General features: G+C 40.7%; 1 protein-coding gene across 1 annotated transcript in view; it reads left to right on the top strand.

Annotated features, from left to right (window-relative positions):
• SIK2 (salt inducible kinase 2) overlaps positions 1–23,785 on the top strand; it is a 221,971-nt gene that overhangs the window by 164,362 nt on the left and 33,824 nt on the right. Inside the window, exons 5-7 of the mRNA XM_077456934.1 lie at positions 8,713–8,837; positions 12,713–12,836; positions 21,258–21,478. Of these exons, the coding sequence (XP_077313060.1) occupies positions 8,713–8,837; positions 12,713–12,836; positions 21,258–21,478 (470 nt within the window). The remainder of the gene's footprint in view (positions 1–8,712; positions 8,838–12,712; positions 12,837–21,257; positions 21,479–23,785) is intronic.

The raw sequence follows: 23,785 nt of genomic DNA, 5'->3' as shown, positions 1-23,785 counted from the left end.
TACCAGATACATTTAGTTCCACTTTAAGTAGTGTATATGTATGGAATATTTTTGGGGGAGTAATAATATTGTTTAGTGTCACTTTATAGAGAAGGTAGCCAGCTCTTCAAAGTGAACTTATTGGCAAGTCACTGTGCAACAAGTCCAATGTTACTCTTCTCATTGAAAGTAGTGATTGCCCTTGTACACACGGTTGGAGATTCCGACAACCAAATCCGATGGATTCTGTCCGTCGGATTTTGTCCGACGGATCTTGTCCGAAACTGTTGCATACACACGGTCGGACGAAGTTGTCGGAAAATCTGATCGTTCAAAATGTGATGACGTTATTTCGTTACGACGGGACTACGTTCAGGCTAGTAGCCAATAGCTTTGGTGTAGGAATTTGATCTGAGCATGCGTGGCACTTTGTCCGATCGGAATTCTCTACACGTGATCGGAGTATGTCCGATCGGACCAGTTTGCCGGAAAATATTTCCAGCAAGTTGGAAAATTTGGTCCGACGGATATTCCGACGGAAACAGTCCGATGCATACCACACACAGTCGGAATATCCGACAAACCGGTCCGATAGGACACATTCAACGGATTCTCCGACCGTGTGTACAAGGGCATTGAGTACGTGTCCATCTACCTACCTAAAAGATGCACAGCAGCAGGTACCAGTATGTTTGAGAATGGCTGAAGTCATCCCATGCGTTATTCTTGGGGAGACATCTAACTATGTATGGCCAGCACATTCCATAAGAAATCCAATTCAGTTTACAGTCTTGTCCTATAAAAGATGAATTTTAATTGGTTGCATGGAATCCTTCCACTTCTTTACTGAAGCAGACTCATTCATGTCTGTATGAACTTTTCAGCTATACTTTAGTAGATAAAACGCATCATTTGTGCAGTACACTGTACTCTTGGCAGGTCTTCTATGTGTAGTGGTCGAGTGATTCTCTGAGGTCTTCCTCGTTCTGTACTTCCTGAATGGAATCTGGCACACATGATGACAGTACGGTGTTTAGTGCAAGTCACTGATCTGTCTCAGTTATGACGTCCCGGCAGTAGCTCAGGAACACTCTGTTCTCTGTGTCTTGTATTCCCAATGCCAGCAATTACAGATCCTAGTTATGTAACCCAAGTAATAGAGAAAGATTGACAGGCTTGGTATTCAGAGAGTTGTGGTAAGTATATGTGACGTTGGACATGATACTGTCATGTTCACTCCATTAGGTGTGTCCTGACACATTGCTGTCATTCCGCCCCTCAGAGACCTCAGCTGTTTATTAGTTTCAGGTTTGCGTTTGCTAGCTCTTCTGCACTGGAAGGATCCTCAGCACATGTTTCACAAGAGCTGTTATTTAGCAGGCCCCATCCCTTTCACATGTCTATGAGGCATCCAGCAATGCTGCTATGATTCAGCCAGAAGCCCAGAACAGTCATTGTTAATGCAGCCAACTTACCCTAAGCCAGGATAACAGATCAATACTTTCCCATTCTCTTAAAGTGGAACTAAACCCTCCTATTCTTTACAGCCAAGGAGGCTGCCATCTTGTCCTCTGTTTGATCTGCAACTGCCATTGTGCTGCAAGTGATCAGTTATGGTATGGGATAGAATATGGAAGGGTTAGAACCTGTCACGTTTAAATCACTGTGTCCTGCAAGCAAATTTCACCCACTCCTGTGCCTTGGTGACCAATGGCACTGAGGCAGAAAGTGAAAGGCAATCACAACTTTTACAATTGTCACCAGAAAAAGGGTTGAGAGGAAATCCTCCAATGGGGACACCTTTTCTGTGGTCATCTAAGGGGGTGTTTCCCCTTATTTTGAGAAATGTTGGGAGTTTCTGTTTTGTCTATAGCAGATGTCTCCAAACTTTCTAAATAAAGGGCCAGATTATTGTCCAAAGACTTTAGGGGGGCCAGATTGTGGCCAGGGGGAGTGGAACTGTTCCTGGCATGAGTGAGTAAACATCGGTACATTTGGTATTGGGAACAGAAACGGTGCTCCACTGTTGATGTCAGTGGGAGAAACGGTGCTCCATTGTTGGTGTCAGTGGGAGAAACGGTGCTCCGTTGTTGGTGTCAGTGGGAGAAACGGTGCTCCGTTGTTGGTGTGAGTGGGAGAAATGGTGCTCCATTGTTGGTGTCTGTGGGAGAAACAGTGCTCAATTGTTGGTGTCAGTTGACAGATAGTGTCTCATATCAGTGAAGAGAATAGTGCCCCAAGGGCCAGATAAAGGCAAGCAAAGGGCCACAGTTTGGAGACCACTGGTCTATAGGATAGGAGGGGATTTGAAACCCTATAATATTTATATAAAAGATAAAACTTGTTTCCTACTCTGTGGCAAGAAAAAAGAAAAATCTAAAAAAAAATCCCACAATCTAGTGATGAGGAACTCCCTGCTATTAACCTAATTCTTTACTATACATGTGAGAATGAAGCCAATTCAACCGTATAAACTGTCATTGCATACAATAACTCGTATAACAAATTATACATTCTATATTCAAACAATTAAAGTGCAATAGCTATATAAAAAAGTGCAAAAAGAAAAACTGTGTCAACACAGTGAACAAAAATACTTAGTGCAAGAAAATGTTGTTCATTAGTAAAGTGCGTACATCCAAAATTCATAAGTGTCTGTAATAATTAAAGTCCATATTTTTAATCCCTGGAAATATCAAAAAAGTGATCCAAAATGTCTTAATCATATTGCCAAACACCCGGTGTGCTCCTTGACCATTTGTCCAAAAGTAACTCACCAGAAACTATGGCTGGTCAAATTATATACCATCAGGAGCGCTCTGTGTTCTATATCGGGCAGGTCCACACTCCACTCTGCTGTTCCTGGCGTGCCCTCTTGTCAGTTCCTCTCCCGAGTTAGACAATAGTGCATAGGATTTTTAGGGGGAAGGAAGAAAAATCCCCATTGCATGATAACGTTTAGAAATACTCATTTATTAAAATTCCGGTAAAAACACTAACATTATTTAAGTGTCATGCCGACACTAGGGAACACACGCCTGGTTTTTGTATATGACTTATGGCTCTGGCTGCTACAACGAAAACCACAAGCACAATGGTGTTAGCATCCTAGCCCCGCCCTACTAGTTTCGTCATTAGACATCCTCAACAGAGTGAAACTAGTTAATAGCAGGGGAGTTCATCTCAACTAGATTGTGGGATTTTTTTAGATTTGTGCTGCTTGCTTTTTTTTCCTTGCCATATCAACTGGTGATTCACCCTTATTGGGTTGCAGGCATCTTATTAGAATTACTCATTTGGCCACTAAAATCTGTGGTGCTAGTTATTTTCTGATTTGTTTTTTTTTCCTCTCCCTTACTATAAAAAAATGTAAAAAGAAAATGTTTTGCTTATAGGTACACTCAAACCACCTGTGAGCATCCGTTGGGCATATTGTAAATGTAAAACTCCTTTGACATGTAGTTTATAATCAGAAAATAAATCAGTGGAAGATATATGTGCAAGGAAAAAATGGTGAAGCACTAAATTGATTACACCAGGGAGTCTATGAACAATAAAATGCCATGTGGATGTCTAAAGCCTGGTACGCATGGACTCAATGTTGAGCGGCATTGGGCGGTTCAAAACTGGCCAACATTTGGTCTCTGTGTACTGTAGCACTGACTGAAGTGTTCTGGCAGAGGGTTCAATCTCCCCTGTCAGAACACAATAGCACAGCAGGAGAGATCGATGCACTAACATTGATTTGTTAGTAAAGCAGCTTCTCCTTGGCTGTCAGTTTTGTTTTTTTCGTTCAGCCCTGCTGGGTTGAATGAAAAAAAACTAGTAGCGTGTATTAGGCATTCACACATGCACCTTAATAATCACTGTATTGTTTGAAATGGGATTATCTCCTTTGATCGTCAGCTCCATCTAGTGGTCACAATGCAGTTTTTTTCTGAAATACCTCAATCAAAAAAATGCTGAATTATGACCAATAGATGGAGCTGACAATCATAGGAGGCAATTGTATTAAAAATTATATGGTAATCATTTGTGGCCCCTGTGTGAATGCTTAAGACATCTGTAAGGTAAATGTTTTATGCATGGGCTCCTAATGCCGCGTACACACGACCGGACTTTCTGGCAGAAATGGTCTGACGGACATTTTCGACGGAGTTACAACGGACTTCCGGGCGAACGGATTTGCCCACACATGAACGGACTAAAGTCCGTTAGTTTTGAACGTGATGATGTACGACGGGACTAGAAAAGGAAGTTCAATAGCCACTAGCTGCCCTTGCCTCGTATTTGGTCCATCGGACCAGCATACAGACGAACGGTTTTCCCGATAGGAATTGAGTCCGTTGGACAGATTTGAAACATGTTCTGTTTCTAGGTCCGTCTGAATTTTTTTAAAGAAAAGCGATCGGACTATCCCACGCACGATCGGACTATCCGAAGGAATGATTCCATCGGACCTATTCCGCCGGAAAGTCCGGTCGTGTGTCCGCGGCATAAGATTGGCTTCATACTATTGAACACAAATGTTGACTGTTATCACTACTGCTACGGGTTTCATTTGTTGTGAAGACGCAGTCCTTGCAATTTCTCAGCCGTACTCTGCCGTTTATTGCTTCTCTTCCATTTCATGTAGTTATGGACTTTATTGGGACATCTCATGTGTGTGACAGATAATGTTATCCAGCCAATGATGTGTATAATAAGGAATAAGGGGGATTATTCGTTAGAAAGCAGCCCAGACAACCTTGCCAACAGCAGACAGCATCCGTGCCCTTGGGAAAAGCATAGAAATGTGTTAAAGCCATAAATGGGAAGGAATAATACGGTATAAAAGGAGGCAGAAGCTCTCTCTAATTATCACACTGAAAGATAGTTTAACATCTATGCACACAACAGAAGGTTTGCATTACGATGCTGTAATGGTAGAACGCATCTTTGAAGGCCACATCAGTCGGGATAGGGAATTTTCCTGTTGCGACGGCGAGGGCCTCAGAAGTCTGCATTCCTATCTTGCTCTAGACTTGATGTTTGTAGTGAGCAACAATGTAGGTCTTGCCCTTAGGGCAGCGGTCCAGACATTACATGCGTTGTAGTGGAAGTAAATACATCGCTCAACATGCAATTGAAGTTGAACTCCAGGCAGATGTAAGGGATACAAATAAAAGCAGCTATATTTTTGTTAATTAAATATCACATTTATTGTTATACAAATAGTTTAAATTTGAGTTGTTAGTATCAGGATCGTGTAATGCCCGTGTTCATAATGTGTCAAGAGAAACAGCACTGGAGACAATCAGCTGAGCTGCTAATTTCAATGTGGGGAGTAGAGTGACTAGAGAGATGACCTGGTTAGCCCACTGCTGCTCCTTCCCTGCCCAGTCAGCATACTGGGGGGGGGGGGGGGGCGTAGACATGACATCACTGTAATAGGGAAAGTGGTGTCATCCCCCGGCCTTTGCTATGTGCCAGGGCTGCTTAACCACTTCAATTCTGGGCACTTGTACACCTTCCTGCCCAGACCAATTTTCAGCTTTCGGCGCTGTTGCACTTTGAATGACAATTGCGCGGTCATGCTACACTGTACCCAAACTACATTTTTATCATTTTGATCCCACAAATAGAGCTTTCTTTTGGTGGTATTTGATCACCTCTGGGATTTTTATTTTCTGCTAAACAAATAAAAAAAGACTGAAAATTTTGAATTTTTTTTTCTGTTACAAAACTTTGTAAATAAGTATGTTTTCTCCTTCACTGATGGGCACAGATAAGGCGGCACTGATGGGCACCGATGAGGTGGCACTGATGGGGCACTAATATGCAGCACTGATGGGGCACTAATAGGTGGCACGGATGGGCACTGACAGGTGGCACAGATGGGCACTGACAGGTGGCACTGATGTACATTAATTCTTGATATGGATGGATGCCAATCAGTGCCAAACAATAATGCCTGCCAATCAGTGATGCCTATTGTGGGCACTGACTGACATCCATTGTGTGCACTGATTGGCATCCCTGGTGGTCTAAGGTGGCATACCTGGTTGTGGCATCCCTGGTGGTCCTAGTGGCATCCCTGGTGGTCCAGTGTGGGCATCCTGGGGGGGCTGCGCCGATAATCATCAGCCGATCGGCTCTCCTCTACTTACGTCTGATCAACGGCTCTTCCTGTTTATACTGTGATCAGCCGTGATTGGACACGGCTGATCACATGGTAAAGAGTCTCCTTTAGAGACTCTTTACCTAGATCAGTGTTGCGGTGTGTCAGATTGACACGCCGCAGCAACGATCGTCGAGATGCGCGCAGCGGCTTGATATCCTGGCGACGTCATATGATGTCCAGTCAGGATATTGAAACTACTGTGCCGCCGTTATTTTGCTATATGGCAGGCGGTAAGTGGTAAATCTCGGGATTGAATGAACAGAAATACAAATCATTAGGTATGTTTGCCCTGAGTTCAGGTTTAAACCAGTAAAAAAAAAAAAACAAGCAAACTTTTATTATATTGCAGCTTACCAATTCTTAGTTGTGATGGCTGTATTATTTTATTAGAGGTACTTCTACAGTGCCGTCAATTTCTGCAGCACTTTTACATTCACATCAGTTCCTGCCGTCTGATAGCTTACAATCCAAGGTCCCTAACTCGCATTCATGCAAACACATACTAGGGCTAATGTAGACAGAAACCAGTTAACCTGCCAGCATGTCTTTGAGATCCTCCCATGCTCCTCTCCAGGACTTTTCCAAATCTCTCCAATCCTATGGAATGCCTTACCCCAATCTGTCCACTTATCTCCTACTCTATTAGCTTTTAGATGATCCCTGAAAACCCTTCTCTTCAGAGAAGTCTACCCTACCCACACCTAACAACTGTATTTTCATTTTCTCCATCAGCTCACCCCCCATAGTTATTACCTTTTTGTTTCCACTTGACTCTCCCTTCTAGATTGTAAGCTCTAACGAACAGGGCCCTCTGATCCCTCCTGTATTGATTTCTATTGTAACTGTACTGTCTGTCGTTATGTTGTAAAGTGCTGTGCAAACTGTTGGCACTATACTAAATCCTGTATAATAATAATAATTGAGATGGTTCACATCAAGTTGTCTGAAGCTCAAAAAAGTTATGGAGTTTTTTTTTGTAGCTCAAATTGTGCGGATTTGAGCATTTTTTGGTGAGTTTTTATCCTCGTAGAAATTAATGCAAATGCGCATTCGCGTGTCTTTGTGCGCATTCACTTGTTTTGTGTCATACATTTTTGCGTGATTTTCTGCCACCCAAATGAAAAGAAAAAAATGCTCTACCCCTGGGCAGGTATGTGTAGTCTGCCTTGGTAAAAGACAAGTGTCACATCCTGCAGAAAGAAGGGCACTGTGGTAGTGTACCGTATATACTCGAGTATAGGCCGACCCGAATATAAGCCGAGGCCCCCAATTTACCCCCAAAAAAACTGGCAAACTTATTGACTCGTGTATAAGCCGAGGGTGAGACATGCCTGTCCATCCCTGTGTGTGTGTCCGTCCATCCCTGTGTGTCCGTCCATCCCTGTGTGTCCGTCCATCCCTGTGTGTCCGTCCATCCATCCCTGTGTGTGTGTGTGTCCATCCATCCCTGTGTGTGTGTGTGTCCATCCATCCATCCATCCCTGTGTGTGTGTGTCTCCATCCATCCATCCATCCATCCCTGTGTGTGTGTGTCTCCATCCATCCATCCATCCATCCCTGTGTGTGTGTGTCTCCATCCATCCATCCATCCCTGTGTGTGTGTGTGTATCCATCCATCCATCCATCCCTGTGTGTGTGTGTGTCTCCATCCATCCATCCATCCGTGTGTGTGTGTCTCCATCCGTGTGTGTGTGTGTGTGTGTGTGTGTGTGTGTGTGTGTGTGTGTGTGTGTGTGTGTGTGTGTGTGTGTGTGTGTGTGTGTGTCCAGCCTACCTTTGTCCCGAGCCTTTGTCCCGAGCCTCCGTCCCGTGTCGTGCCTTGCCTTCGTCCCGTCCCGTCCCGTCCTGTCCCGTGCCGTGCGTTGCCTTGCCTCCGTCCCGTGCCCTCTTCGTCGGCGGCCATTGTAAAATTCAAAAGCCGCGCCTCCTCCTTCGCCTGTGATAGGCGGAACACTGAATTTCCCAGCAGCCTGTGTTCCGCCTATCACGGACGTCGTATCATCCTCGTCCGTAGTACGAGGATGAGCGGATGCCCGTGATAGGCGGAACACAGGCTGCTGGGAAATTCAGTGTTCCGCCTATCACAGGCGAAGGCGGAGCCGGAGGCGCGGCTTTTGAATCAGAATGGCCGCTGTCTGTCTGCTCGACACGCTGATCGAGCGGGCAGACAGCGATGACTCGAGTATAAGCCGAGGGGGGCACTTTCAGCCTCAAAAAAGAGGCTGAAAATCTCGGCTTATACTCGAGTATATACGGTAAGTACTCTTTAGTTTTTGTTTTTTTTTAAACTGTGAGGAATAAGCTGAACTTCTTCTGTTTATAAGAAGTTATTAAAGGTTTTTATCACTCAATATGCTTCCCATGTTCTCGCACAGTAGAATAAAAAATGATATGCAACATGGTACATGACGTAAAAAAAATGCAGCCCGTGTTCTTCTACATATGTACTCTCTACTGCATGCAATGTATAGCAAATACCCTTAAAAATACCCTGTAAGAGTTGAATATTTGCATTATGGTAACATCACTGCTTTGCCTTACATTAAGCATTGATATTTCTCTATCTGCAGACTTTGGATTCGGCAACTTTTACAAGACTGGAGAGCCTCTAGCCACGTGGTGTGGAAGTCCACCATATGCAGCTCCAGAAGTGTTTGAGGGGCAGCAGTACGAGGGACCACAGCTGGATATATGGGTAAGGAATTGGGTAGATTTGGGGTGTTAAATTATAAAAATGTGCTTTTGTCTATCGTGCAAAAATCTTTGATTGAAGGAAAACACCTGCACATGCTGGTGTTACTCATTTTTTTTATCTTGATAGCTCTATAATATTCTTCAAGTTAAAATAAACCAAGCTAATTATCTATGCGATTGAAAGTCACTTACAGCTGGGATGTGTCATGTGCAGCCGTTTGTGATCCGGGTCTTGTATCACCCGAGGCAGGACTTCTTTATCACCCCCCTTCCCCAGTAAGCTGAATAAGTAATTAATGGAGGGAGACAGTAAATAAAAGGAGCTTGATTTACTAAAGACTGCTCACTTGACAGCGTGTATTTTCACATTGCTAATAGAAGGCTTTACTCTGCTACACATTGCAAATGAATGAAGTGAAGCTGTTTTAATACTCATCCAATCATATACAAAGGAAAATCCTGTTTTTTTTTTTTTTTTATTTCCCTTGCAGACGATTGGCCATTCAGTGAACAGAGCTTCACCCCATCCACTGGACTCTGTGTACATACACATGATGATTTGATTTAAATTATTATCCAATTAATTTGTGATTTGAGCAAAATTATTCAATCAGCATTTAGTTGTATTGCCACAACTTCCCTTGCAATTGATTCAGACTTGTTTTGGATCAGATTTGGTCGATCGTTCAGAATTATTGATCATTTGGCATCAATCAGCAGGACTGGTCATGAATTTGATCGTGTTTTGATTGATCAGGTCATGAGTTTATGGTGGAAACAGAGATGTGATCAATAAATTCTGATCATATCTTCAAACTATTGATTGGAACCCACTCCTACATGTGTGGCATATCAATTGGGTGGTCTACTGTAGATCAATTTATTCCTATCAGAAAACAAATTCAATAATTTGTCGAAACGCGTATGACCACCATAACAATGAATTTCTTTTATTTGCTTGTTTTTTGGTTGTTTAAAAATACTTTTAAAGCGTTTTGGAATATCTGGTCAAGAAGTGCAAAAATGACCTGTTGATTTTGCTAGAAATCATGAGAGCCGAAACGTTGCCGTGCTAGCCATTTCTGCACAAGTAAAGTTTATTCAGGTGAGGGTAGGTCTATGTTTTTAATGCGTCAGAATGGAAATAGGTGGTAAAAGTTAACGCACTTTATTTTTATTTAAAAAAAAAAAAGAAATGAAGTAAGCAGGGCTGACACCACGAGCTTTGGAATGGTAAAAATACTGCATTGTGACGTCAAAGAAAAAAAGTATGAGCTCATTGTATTGTATTTTTGGCACATTCACAGTTGGTTTTCTATACTTGCAGTATTATAAAGGGATACAACTTGGGGAAATCTGCATGAATTGCAAAGATGCATAAAAAAAAAAATATATATATATATATATATATATATATATATATATATATATATATATATATATATATATATATATTTGTATATATATATATATATATATTTATGGATGTGTGTGTATATATATATATATATATATATATACACACACACATCCATAATATATATATATATATATATATGTATATGTATGTTTTTAATTTGACTTGAATTACACTTTAATCGCCTCTACTCTTAATCAGCCCCTATTCTTCTTTTTATGGTAAAAGGCTGCAATATATATAAGCCTGACAGGGATAAATCTGCCTGACACAGAAATAACGAATCAGACGGCAATCATAAAGCAATCCCATGCCAGAAAATAATCACAGTTCTACTTCTCTGTTTTGCAATTTAATGACTCCAGCTCTATTAGGCAGCAGTTCCCATGTTAAAATGTAAAATACACTTCATATATTATTTGTATTGCATATGTTAAGCACATTTAAACAGATTTAAACTTTTATACCTGACTTAAAAAAATTAAAAAAAGGTGTGAGACATCCAACTCGATATGGGCATGTACATATCTCATTGCCAAGATACACGAGTGTCTCCTAGAGATTCAATAGAAGTATCCCCCCCCCCACCCCCCAGCACTATTTCTGCTCCTTTTGTTTCAAAAATGTCTCTTTGATAATCTGATTTACTTTAATCCCTTTCCCGCTTATTTATTCATGTTTCATAGCAAATTACATGAGTTTGTATTAATTTGAATGATTAAAAAAGGGAGGATGTTTAAAAGGAGAGTTCCACTAAGCGCCGCTTGCGTCCAAACTGACCAAATAACCTCAATTTAATTTAAACAGTAAAACTTTCTGTGAAATGACATACTAAAGTGTTAGGTGAGGTGCCCCTGGGCATGACACCGGGCTGTTTTACGAAACATTCATGGTGAATCTCAACATTTCATGAAAGGATAGACCCCCCTTTAGTCTGATATTCTGGGTGTATAGCCTGCTATGCCTTGTAAAAGTCCTGTTGCACATCATTGTAATGGGCACAGCGGATCCCTTTAGCTCAAATCTTTCTCTCTAGTGTCCTGCTGTGCTGATCCCAGTGATGAGCAGTGGTACTTGCTGGTCTATCGGTGCTGATGAATTATCAACTCAGCAGAACTCTTTCTCTCAAACTCCTTGTGCAGCACCACATAGGTGGCGTTTGGGAGAATGAGTTGTGCTTTATAAATTAGGGTGACAGGAAGCAGACCACCAGGATTTTTGTGGAGTTTAGGGGCCCCCCATAACCTGGTGGGGCTGGGGCCAATGCCCAATTTTTATAAATAAGCCCATTAACACAACATTCATTGGTGCCAGGTGCGCCATCCAGCCCCACTGCAGGCAACCTGTCAAACGTTGAGAGACTGACAGCTACTGCATCTGGATGGTGCGCCTAGCTGTACCAACATTTATGGCAGTATGAGCCCAGGGTCAAATGCCAGGAATGCAGACTTCTTTTGTTCTGGGCATTCAACTCTGGGCACATACTGCCCTAAATGTTCATACAGCTAGGTGCACCCTTCTGCAGCTGTCAGCCTCTCATAGAATTTGATGGGCTGCCTGCAGAGGGGCTGAATGGCGCACCTGTGCCCTCCACCTGTAGCTTAATGCCAGAGCCCCATGTATCAAGGCTAAATACCCAGTATGCATTGGGCCTTTCTCTGACCTCATAGCTGAGCTCCATCAACTGTCATCCCACAGTTCAATGAGAATATCCTTTCTGGCAAATGAGACACTCTCAATGGATGGTGGAATAGCAAATAATAGAGCTTAGCTAGTCCAGGATGTCAGACCCCAGTAATAAAGGTAAAGTGGCTCTGAAGCATTGTTTTTTTTTCTTTAAAATAATAAAATACATTATACATAAATGGTTTTGCACAGGGCAGCCCCAATCCTCCTCTTCTCAGGTCCCCCGTTAGTGCTTCTGGCCCCTCCCTCTTGCTGAGTGCCCCCAGAGCAAGCTGCTTGCTTCGGGGAGACACGTGTGTGTGTATGTGTGTGTGTGTATGTGTGTGTGTGTGTGTGTGTGTGTGTGTGTGTACGGTCGCTCCTAAGTCATCTATGGGACACACAGAGCATGGCTCAGTTCTGCCCCCTCTCCCTCCTCTCTGGCTGTGATTGTGTCTCAGCCAATCAGAAGAGAAAGTCCTGGGAGAGCCTCAGCTATCGTGCACAACGCTGGATCAGGGGTGGGGGACTGCATCCTGAAGGTTTTCATGCATTTTATGCATGAAGGTAAAAAACCTTCAGGCTTTACATTGACTTTAAATGAAATCACAGTGGTGCAGAAGCAGCTTTTTTGTTTCTTCCTAACAAAGATAACTGCAGACTTTTTTCTTTTAGTCTAGCACTTTGACCTTTATACAATAGCTGTATTGGCGTAAAGGATAATTTTACTTCGTACTTGCGGAATGATAAATAACGTATGTCTTCAATTTTCTTTATTTTTTATTTTTTTGCAGAGTATGGGTGTTGTACTCTATGTCCTGGTATGTGGTGCATTACCATTTGACGGTCCTACACTCCCCATCCTGAGACAAAGGGTTCTGGAAGGGAGATTTCGAATACCATATTTCATGTCTGAAGGTAGAGTTTGCTTTTCACGATATTACAAGATGTAATTACTGATCATAAAAATGATATTTATTGAATGAATTGGACTTCAATCCTTAAAGAATGAGTTAACCCATTTTTTTCGGTGGAACGTGTAACCTGTACCTGCTCCTGCAACCTCTCAGAAATCCCCGTTCTAATTGTGACAGCGGGCCAGGGATCTTCTCCTCGCACCCACTGTCACAATTTGATAAGAATGCGGCAGTATGGGCCTTTATCCATATGGCATGTGTCATTCGTTCACAGAGTTCTATGAATGAATGAACTACAAGTACCAACAGCCTTTGCAGCAGACAGCTTGTAGTTCTCAATGAACTACCAGGACGCTAATGAGTGCTCTAGGTAGTTGATTGATGCTTCCTATCATTTAGTTACTGCCTTCCCGTATGTGGTACAGGCAGACAGATGCAGGAGCCTGAGATTGCACCCGCATTCTGCTAATCGTGGGTGCAATGCTTTACAGTTTTCTAAAAAAAAATAATAATAATTAAATGCGTGGATTAGTAAAGCAGGGCAATGTGAATATTTTATGCAAATGATTGTCACCTCTGCCACATTCTGCTAATCCATGTCTTGAAAGTCTCTAAAGTTGTCCAGGATACATTAGGCTGCTCCTTCATTTAATAAGTGTCAGATCTCCAAAAAATCTCGTGGACCTGAAATATTGTGAAAGGTTGTGGTGCAAAATGGTTCATCATAGGATCGGCTTGGATTGTGTTGATCACACGTGTGTGTGTAAAAAAAAAAATATATATATATATATATATATATATATATATATATATATATATATATATATATATATATATACACGCTGTGCCCCCTGTACAATATCCCGAACCTTTTTAATATAGAGCGCTGGCACTTTTCTGTATATGAATTTGTATGAATGCGTATGCATTTGGGAGCTTAGGTAATCAAATTTTATAAGAAATCATTTTATATATTTTAAGGGTAGGTATCTGTTTATAGAGCTTCACTTAGGTACAGTATATATTTTTCACAGGCAATATGCCTGTCACTGCAAAGAATTAATGTGACATTTTTGTAGTATATGGATTTGTGGAAAAAACAAAATGGCAAGCGCAAATGCTTTTTCTCTTCCATGATCTATAAAGAGGCTTAGCAATAGGACTTTGGCAGAGTTTTTCTTTTTTGTTCATATACACATTGGTGCTAAGAGACGGTTCTCTAAGAACTGAGAGCATTCTTTGATGTGGATATGCCTCGGTATATCCTACATTGCCTGAGTCACCTGAAATGTGAGGTTTCATACACGTGTCTCGATATCTAGCAGTGCATCAGCAATGTATGTCTAGCCCATTTTAATTAGAAGGCATACAAGATTTTCACATGCTCCATAAAAAATAAGGTGGGTGCCAATAGCTAAGACATGGGATGAGCAAAGGCATGAGTTGAGCAATATTAAGGGTGGAAATGTTGTCAGGTGAACACGTGTTTGTTGTTTTTAACTACTGCAAATTAATGTGACACTGTCTTCAGTAGGTGCCTTAGAGGTAGCAGGATTTCACACTTTACAGCATGTGTACAGAATATTTCTGTATATAGTATTTAAAGCAGATGCCGGTTATGTCAGACATCTCCTACAGCTTCTATGAAGGCCCTTCTGGGCAGATTATCTAATGTGGGATTGTATTGTAATCTATTTCATTTAGGATGGAAGGAGGAATGTCAGGGCTGAAAGGAACTTATTGAATCAAAGTGGTAATTACTGGAAAAGATCTATAGTAACAGCACACACGTTCATACTATAACATCAGCATTGTAAAAACTATACAAACAGTAGGTCATATTGGCAATCCAATATAAGCTTACTTGAAAAGCTTATATTGAGTTCTCTCTGTCTGCTGGCCATCTCTTTCCACAACTTCATGGATTTCCTTACATGCTTTGCAGCTTCTTCTCTGCTCTTTACATTTAATTTCTAAGAACTACACATCCCATGGTACCACCAAGTATGCGCCATTATGAAGCATAACACGTTGGGTATCTATTTACTTGCCTTAACAGCATCTTTCACATTATACAAACAAAATTGAATAATTTTACATTTTTTTTAATTTATTAATTATTATTAATATATATTAAAAAAATATATATATTAATATAAAAAAAATAATTACATTTAAAAGACCGCTGCGCAAATGCAGTGTGACATCAAATATTGCAATGACTGCCATTTTATTCTCTAGGGTCTCTGCTATATATATATATATATATATATATATATATATATATATATATATATATATATATATATCGCTCTATCTCTATATCTCTCTATCTCTAGCTATATCTCTATCTATCTATCTATCTATCTATCTATATATATATATATATATATATATATATATATATACAGGCATACCCCACTTTTAAGTACACAATGGGGTTTATTTACTAAAGCTGGAAAGTGCAAAATCAGGCTCCCTTCTGCATAGAAACCAATGAGCTTGCAGGTTTTATTACTTACTTATTATTATTATTATTATTATTATTATTAATTTTATATATATATATATATATATATATATATATATATATATATATATATATATATATAATATATTAGTGTTTGCGGGTTCTAAGTAATTTTCTAACAAAAAAATACTGATTTTAACTTGTAAGCAACAAGTGTCACAAAAAGGCTTAGTCTTCAAGTGGTTAATGTAGTATTTTATATATTTTTGTAATATTTATGATTTGGATCGCTGTAATAAAATCACAGATTATGGACCATTTTAAAAATATTTCTTTCCTTCTATTAGTCATCATTTTAAAACGAAACTAGAGCTTGTAATGTGATGCCATGATTCAGTTAAGGCATTTTTGAGCTATTTTGCTTGTCGTTTCTTTATGAAGAGTTTTTATTACAGCTCAGTGTAGCGCAATGTATGTCTATGGCCCAGTGTGGCCCTAGGGGCCAGCAATATGACAGAAGTTCTAACTCTCCTCACTCTGTTCAATGTGTGATATGGTCCTCAGGATAATGCTTCTATTGTATTAGTCCTGTGTCATTTATTTATTTTTTTTGTGTTTTTTTTTTTTTCTCCTAAATTTTTGTTGCAACGCATGAACAAACGCATGAATGCAAATGAAAAGATAATGTGTTTTGTGTTATGACTGCTTACGTCCATAGAGTATGAATGAAATGTGCTTGGATAATGGAATAATCTGCCATTCCCTGACTGTTTGCTGCTGTAGGTCAGGACTTGTGCAGTCTTTCTACAGAAACCAGCCAGATTGCCCCCCAGTTGTTTTTGCTCATGACAAAGAGAAAGAAAAACAATGACATTGGCATTTGCTAGAGACAAGCTCCTCTGTGGGTTTGCCAGCTCTGTCCTGCATTCGGTTTTGCAAAATGAAAAATAAATAAATGACAGTGATTTGCAAATTTTCCACCATGAGCTTTTAGGACCCTTTTTTTTTTTTTTTTTTTTTTTTTAAGGATTCTACAAGCTCATAGTGAAAATTTGCTTTTTTTTTTTACCTGAAAGTGATTATCATTCTCCACAAAGTTACTCCATAAATCCAAACCTACATACAACAAAAATTGGGTATACTTTAACGCAGACATTCATTGACAAATGTAATATCCACTTTATTGCAAACCCACAACAAAAATGAGTTTATATGTAAACAAAAAGTAAAAAAAAAAAAAAAATGATGAATTACCCCTGCCCCTTCTTTTGACATGGCTGGGAGGCACAGGATAGCCGCGCCTCACCGCTGCCTCCTAGGATAGAATGGTGCTCATGGGGCACATTCTTTTGGGATTTCAAGCTCTACAGGAAGGCATAGGGCGGGGATATGCAATTAGCGGACCTCCAGCTGTTGCAAAACTACAAGTCCCATCATGCCTCTGCCTCTGGGTGTTATACTTGTGGCTGTGAAAGTCTTGCTATACCTCATGGGACTTGTAGTTCTGCAACAGCTGGAGGTCCGCTAATTGCATATCCCTGGCATAGGGACTTCACCGGTGCTTCCCAAAAGCATCAGAGGCCAGTGCCAAGATTAGCCTCTTTTTTTTTTTTTTCTGAAAATGTGTTTAAAAATATCTTTTTGAAGCCATTTATGTTGGGTAGCAGGGGGGCTTCTGTGTGGCATTGAAGGTCTGCTTTGAAAAGAATTGGGCCTCATGCACACTGGGAGTTTAATCCCTGCACATGAGGCTCAAATGTTTAGGTGTGGGTAAAAGACACGGGTACACTGTCCAGCCCAGCAGCCTGTCAAACTCTGAGAACCTCAATACACAATGTGCAGCGCTATCATAAAAATGTGAGATAGTAATTCATGCAATGTATATAAATGAAAAAACATAAAGTCTTTATCGAAAGCAATCCCTGTTCCAGGTGCTACATGGTTACATAGTTAGGGTGAAAAAGAGCACAAATCCATCTAGTTCAACCAATAAAAAAAATGTAAAAAATCCCACATACACAATCCTTTACCCACAGTTGATCGAGAGGAAGGTGAAAAACCCCAGCAAAGCATGTTCTAATTTGCTACAGCAGGGGAAAAAAATCCTTCCTGATGCCCCCTTTAGAGGCAATCAGATTTTCCCTGGATCAACTTTACCTATAAATGTTAGTACCCAGTTATATTATGTACATTTAGGAAAGAATCCAGTCCTTTTCTAAAGCAATCTACTAGGATGGCCAGAACCACCTCTGGAGGGAGTCTATTCCACATTTTCACAGCTCTTAGCCGCTGTACACACGGTCGGAGATTCCGACAACCAAGTCCGTCTGATTTTGTCGGGCGGATCTTGTCCGAAACTGTTGCATACACACGGTCGGACAAAGTTGTCAGAAAATCCGATCTTTCAGAACGTAATGACGTAATTTCGTTACGATGGGACTACGTTCAGGCTAGTAGCCAATAGTTTTGATGTAGGAATTTGATCTGAGCATGCGTGGCACTTTGTCTGATTGGAAATCTCTACACATGATCGGAGTATGTCCGATCGGAGCAGTTTGTCGGAAAATATTTCCAGCAAGTTGGAAAATTTGGTCCGACTGATATTCCGACGGAAACAGTCCGATGCATACCACACACAGTCGGAATATCCGACAAAACAGTCCAATAGGACACATTCCGACGGAATCTCCGACCGCGTGTACAAGGGCTTACTGTGAAGAAGCCTTTCCGTATTTGGAGATTAAATCTCTTTTCCTCCAGATGTAGAGAGTGCCCCCTTGTCCTCTGTGATGACCTTAAACGGAATAACTCAACACCAAGTTTACTATATGGACCACTTATTTATTTATACATGGTGATCATATCTCCCCTTAAAGTGGTTGTAAACCCTTACAAACCACTTTGACCTACAGGTAAGCCTAGATTAAGGCTTACCTGTAGGTCCAAGAAATATCTCCTAAACCTACACGGTTTAGTAGATATTTGCCGAAAGACAGGCACCGCTGTCTACGGCGCATGCGCCGTAGACAGCGGTGTGCAGGCGCACTGAGCGTGCCGCAGTTAACGGCGATATGCCACGAGTGGCGGCTCCCGTGCGCATGCGTGGAAGTGACATCATAGCGGCTCCGACGAATGACAGCGCAGGAGCAGCGAGACCCACCAAGAAGATGGAGGCTCCAGACTACAGGGGACAGCGGTCAAATCGCTGGCTCCGGTGTCAGGTAAGTGACACGTAATGGACTACTATGCGATGCATAGTAGTCCATTATGCTTTACATTTGCAGGGAATCAAAGAGGAAGTAAACTCATCAGGGTTTACTTCCTCTTTAATCTCCTCTTCTCAAAAGAGCATAAATTCAGTTCCTCTAATCGTTCCTCGTAGCTGAGCTCCTCCATAACTCTTTCTCCAGTTCTCCAATATCTCTTTTGAGAACTGGTGCCCAAAACTGAACGGAAGTGCTCAAATTAAAGTCTTCAAGAGTGCAGGTGTTTCCAAACGCCAAAAAAGGGCACCTAAAAAGCCATTTATTTTTTTAAATTTTGTTAATGAACAACCTAATCTACAGTTTGCTTCAGCCACATATATAATTATCATCTCATGCAGGTTCCAGATCCATGTTTGAAATTCCGATCGAACTTCACGCCTGTGAATCGCTGTAGTTGTCAGTAGAATAAGCTGTGTTTTTGACCTTGCTGTAGAATTACCCCTGAGATTTCCAGCTTATAGCATCATGACAGCAATGCTTCTGGGTCATCATCGTCCTTATCCATCCACCCTCCTGTCTTTGCTGATGTTTACAAGCAAAGAGAGACGGGATTAATAACGGAAACAAAGCCATAATCTTTCTCCAGATTCTTTGTGGTGGAAACACAGACCCCAGGCTACGTGTGTGACGTATGAAGATTCATTAAAGCATGATCCCCCGAGGCTCCTCCGATATATTTAACCCTTTTCTACATGTTACGACACGATAATTCATTGACAGCTGAATGTTTATTTTTGTGTTGCACAAATAATCTCACTGGGCTCAGATCTGTTCAAGTAACGGGGCCAATTTTATAAAGTTGTCGTAATAATTACCCTAAGCTGTAATTCTTCCTTCAGTTTACTTTTTTTCTCTTTTTTATTAGGAGGCATTTAAACTTCTTAACAAGCTCCAAAATAAAAAAATATATATATAAATAAGGAAGCAACTGCCATTAGCAACAATAAGGAGTTTTCATAAGATTAAATGGAAAAGGAATATGTTCTGATTTTTTTATTTTTTTTTAAGCTAATTTATGTGCACAAGGAATCTGGACTTTGCGAAATGTAAATTGTTTCCAGTTTAAATCAAGCAAAGCTCTGATCTACGTGCTTCGTTCCACATACTTTTCCCTTTTGCACTGCTTGGGACCATTCTTTCAAGCCAGTTTAATTATTTAGCTTTTTATGATTTGTGGAAACTCCTACACTAAAATACTGCAGCCTTAAAGTATGTGTAAACCCAATCATTAAATCTCATATAAGCTTATATAAGTAGCAATTATGTAGCAAGCTCATATAAAGGCAATTATGGTAATGTAATTTCAAAAATAATATTCAAAATGTTATAATCTGCAGGCCTCATTAAAATAATGCATGATGATACTGTCATGAAAAAGCGGCGTTGGAGTCACCCCCAAAATCAATACCAGACTGTTATCCGAGCACACAGCCTGGCCACTGTCTTCTGCCGGGTCTTCTCCGCTGTCTTCTTGCTATTTTGCTGGGTCTTCTTCGCTGTCTTCTGCCTCTGTTCTTCTTCCAATGTTGACCAATGGTCTCTCCTGCTCTAATGCTGGGTGCGCGATGTGCCACTACTTATATTGGCATGGGGCAGGGTCAAAAAGGTCTGTCCCTTATGATGTTACCACCCCATCATGCCCCGGGCAGTGACATCATAAGAGGTGGGGCCTCCAGATGACATCACCCCGTAACCCTGCCCCATGCCAATATAAGCTGGGGCGCACCCTGCATTAGAGCGGGAGATAAGCCCCCCGCCCGCAGACCCCGACAACCAACGGCCAGGGTTGTCGGGAAGAGGCCCTTGTCCCCATCAAAATGGAGGCAAGGTGATTTGTTGAGGGCATTCAGCCTGATACAGGTCAGGAGGGGGGGCGCTCTCTTGTCCCCACCCCCTTCTCTGACCTGCTGGACTGTGTGCTCGGATAAGGGTCTGGTATGGATTTTGGGATGACATGGGTTCTCCTCCAAGAGCATACCAGGCCCTTCGGTCTGGTATGGATTTTAAGGGGAACCCCCACGCCGAAAAATCACAGTGGGGGTTCTCCTTAAAATCCATACCAGACGGAAGGGCCTGGTATGCTCTTGGAGGGGGAACCCATGTAGTTTTTTTATTTTATTATTATTTAGCGTGGATCCGCAGAGCACAAGTTGCATGCCAAAGTTGGATCAGTTAAGACGACGATCCGACTTCAGTGATATTCAATGGGCTGAAGTAGGATCAAAGTCGGACCAAAGTAGTGCAGGGAGCATTTTCAAGGTCTGACCAACGTGTCGGACCAGTTAAGATGGCTCCCATAGGGAAACATTGATTTTCACAGGTCATGCGTCATGAGCTCCCAATGTCGGAGCGTTTGTCGTACCAGTGTGAACCCGGCCTCATTGTCAAAGCTTAATTGAACAAGCTGATGTTAGAAGCTAATTGGCTACCATGCACAGCTGCACCAAATTTTGCGCCCTACAGTTTTTTTAAATTCAATGGGACATGGTCTGCTAATGAAGAGTACAAGTAACTTTACTTCCTCCATATTCTCTAAAACAAAAAATGTATAAATTGATATGATAAGGGGACGAAAGCATTTGGTGCTATTACATTCCTTGTAGTTGATACTTTTCAATGTATCTTACAAAACCAAACAATACAAGAACACTTAAAATATATATTTTTTTCTTTAAATTTTAACTAGAATGTGAGCACTTAATTCGGAGGATGCTGGTACTAGAGCCTTCAAAACGTCTTACTATTGCTCAGATAAAAGAGCACAAGTGGATGATGACTGAGGTCCCAGTGCACCGGCCTGTCCTCTATGCACAGAGTCATGAAAAGGAGGCTTCCATTGGAGAACACAATGAACAGGTCCTGAGACTCATGCATAGCTTGGGGATTGACCAACAAAAGACAATAGAGGTGAGACAAAGCAAAAACGGTTGGGAGGAGATTGAATACCATAACTAACATTGTATAATAATAATTTCAATTTTAGGTTGAGGCTGATAAGTTGAATCATCCACTAGTTTATTCTTCTCAAGTATTCCAGAAAGATTTCTGCAAATGTAAATGACTTGGTCTATCCACCTGATGGTGATCTTACAAGCTTGTTAAATGTATTATTATAAATTATAATTATATTACTTGTATTGTTGAATTTATTTCAAATTCTGAACCATTCAACATAAAAAATGAAATTCCATGGCAGGCCTCGAAAAAGGCTGCTGGATATCTGTGAACTAGGGGATACGTCAACCTACTTGCACCTAGCAAAAGTATACAATGGTATTTGTTTTTGGTGGTTGATGTTTTGATGCTTTAAATAAAGTACCTAAAGATTTGTTTATTGGCAAAAAAAATAATGCTCAAATAAATCCATATTAAAATGCAAATGTCCACAAAGGGCAAATGTCCACATCATCTAAAGGGATATTCTAGAGTAGCGGCCTCATTTAAATTTAGTTACACAGCTTGTATATTTCATTAAAATAGGACTCTATAAACATTGTTATAGAGTGGTGGAACTGGAATTTACAATGGCAGTAAAGAGGGTTTTACATCTGGGTCATATTTTTTAAAATTGTATGGAATGCCTAAATAGTAAATTTGTTGCGCTATCAATCATTTGATACAACATTATTGAGTTTATTCATTATTCATCAATACAAGCTATGATCTTTGTTTGACTTCATCACACCTTTTATCTATTCTTCATTTATACTTTTCTCAGTTCTGCTAGGCATTTAGTCAGAAATTTGCTTGGGAGATTCATGTAGAATGCGTACATTAAGTTTAGAAATAATCTGTGTATGATAGACCCCAATAGTATTCGACTTGAGAAAGATCAGATGACCTGAAGATTATTTTGTTTTTTCAGGCCTCTTTTAATGCCTGTCTAGTGAAGGGTGCAGTATAAAATTGGGCATTACCACTGTTTAAAGAAAGCTGCCTTCAACTAAGCTCATAAGTGGTATGAGTTAGTTTTTCCAATTTATTGACAACATGTCTAGTGGTCTTAGTACCCTTAAAGCGGTTGTAAACCCTTAGATAGACCCAGTGAAGGGGCTATCCGCAGGTGAAACACTGAAATGAAACAAATCCTCCTACATAAGTTGTATTTGAACATATGTAGAGAAGAAAAGACTGCAGATAGACAAAGTGCTGAATTTATATGCTTGTCTGAGACTTAAAAAAAGGGGGGGGGGGGGGCGGAGAGCTGCAGTTACACTCTACAGAGCTCAGTGAGGAGAGCTCTGAGAGATGATTGGAGGGAAGAGACACACCCCCCCCCCCCCTCGACACAGCACACAGGAACAGAGCTGAAACTGTCAATTTGTTCTAATTGAGGCAAGTATATACTACAGAAGGATATGCTTTGTTCATATTTCATGTCTGAGGTTTACAACCCCTTTAACTATCACTTCCAAACCAAACCAAAATATCCAGCTAAACTTCCACTTCAGAATCAGTCATTTAATGGTAAACTTCTGGTCTTCTCTGAACAAAATATCTTTGGCCAGGCTAATTCATATTCAGCCAGAGCTTCCAGTGAACCCAATTCATGCGTTACACCCTGTCAACTTTACTCCACAGTGCTTTCAGAGGTAAATACTGCACTGGGGCCTGAGATCTAAGACCTTGGCCAGGCAACTTGAGTGAATGCATGCCCTTGATGTGCACTGACATGAGTTTTAGGCATGTTGCATTTTTAAAGGCTCAATTTAAACTGACTTAAATAGAAAATTGATGGTCTGTGTACACAAGGCAAATATCAGATTGATTTTTCTACTGACCTTCAGTGGAACAGGTTAGTGTGAACAAATTCTATTGATGACAATTATTTCATATCTATGCATTTTATTTAAAAAATGCATGACAATGCACCTAGTATGAACGAGCCCTCAAGCAAATTATTGTAAATTGTTCTACAAGTGACTCATGTGGTTAAGATACCATACTTATGATCTGGGTGGAGTTCAACATTCTCATTATTAATCCTGGTCTAACAATTGCCTATTCTTCACATTCTTCTGCTGTCCTTCCGATCTGCTCCATACCTAGCATTATTACATGTGTTCACTCATTAGTCCACTGGCTAAATGCCTGATGAACTTTCAATACATTCCTTTCAACACCTCTTTTCACAGTACATAGCGCAGCAAAGTCCTCCTAAAACAGAAGGATCTCGCATGTCCCATTCCAGTTCGCTGTATCTTTGCGACACAC

This window comes from Lithobates pipiens, unplaced genomic scaffold, assembly GCF_037356315.1.
Source record: "Lithobates pipiens isolate NorthernLeopardFrog02 unplaced genomic scaffold, aLitPip1_a1.2 Scaffold_27, whole genome shotgun sequence".
Lineage (NCBI taxonomy): Eukaryota > Metazoa > Chordata > Amphibia > Anura > Ranidae > Lithobates > Lithobates pipiens.
Note: the sequence above shows the minus strand (reverse complement) of the source record. Positions and strands in the feature narration are given on the sequence as shown.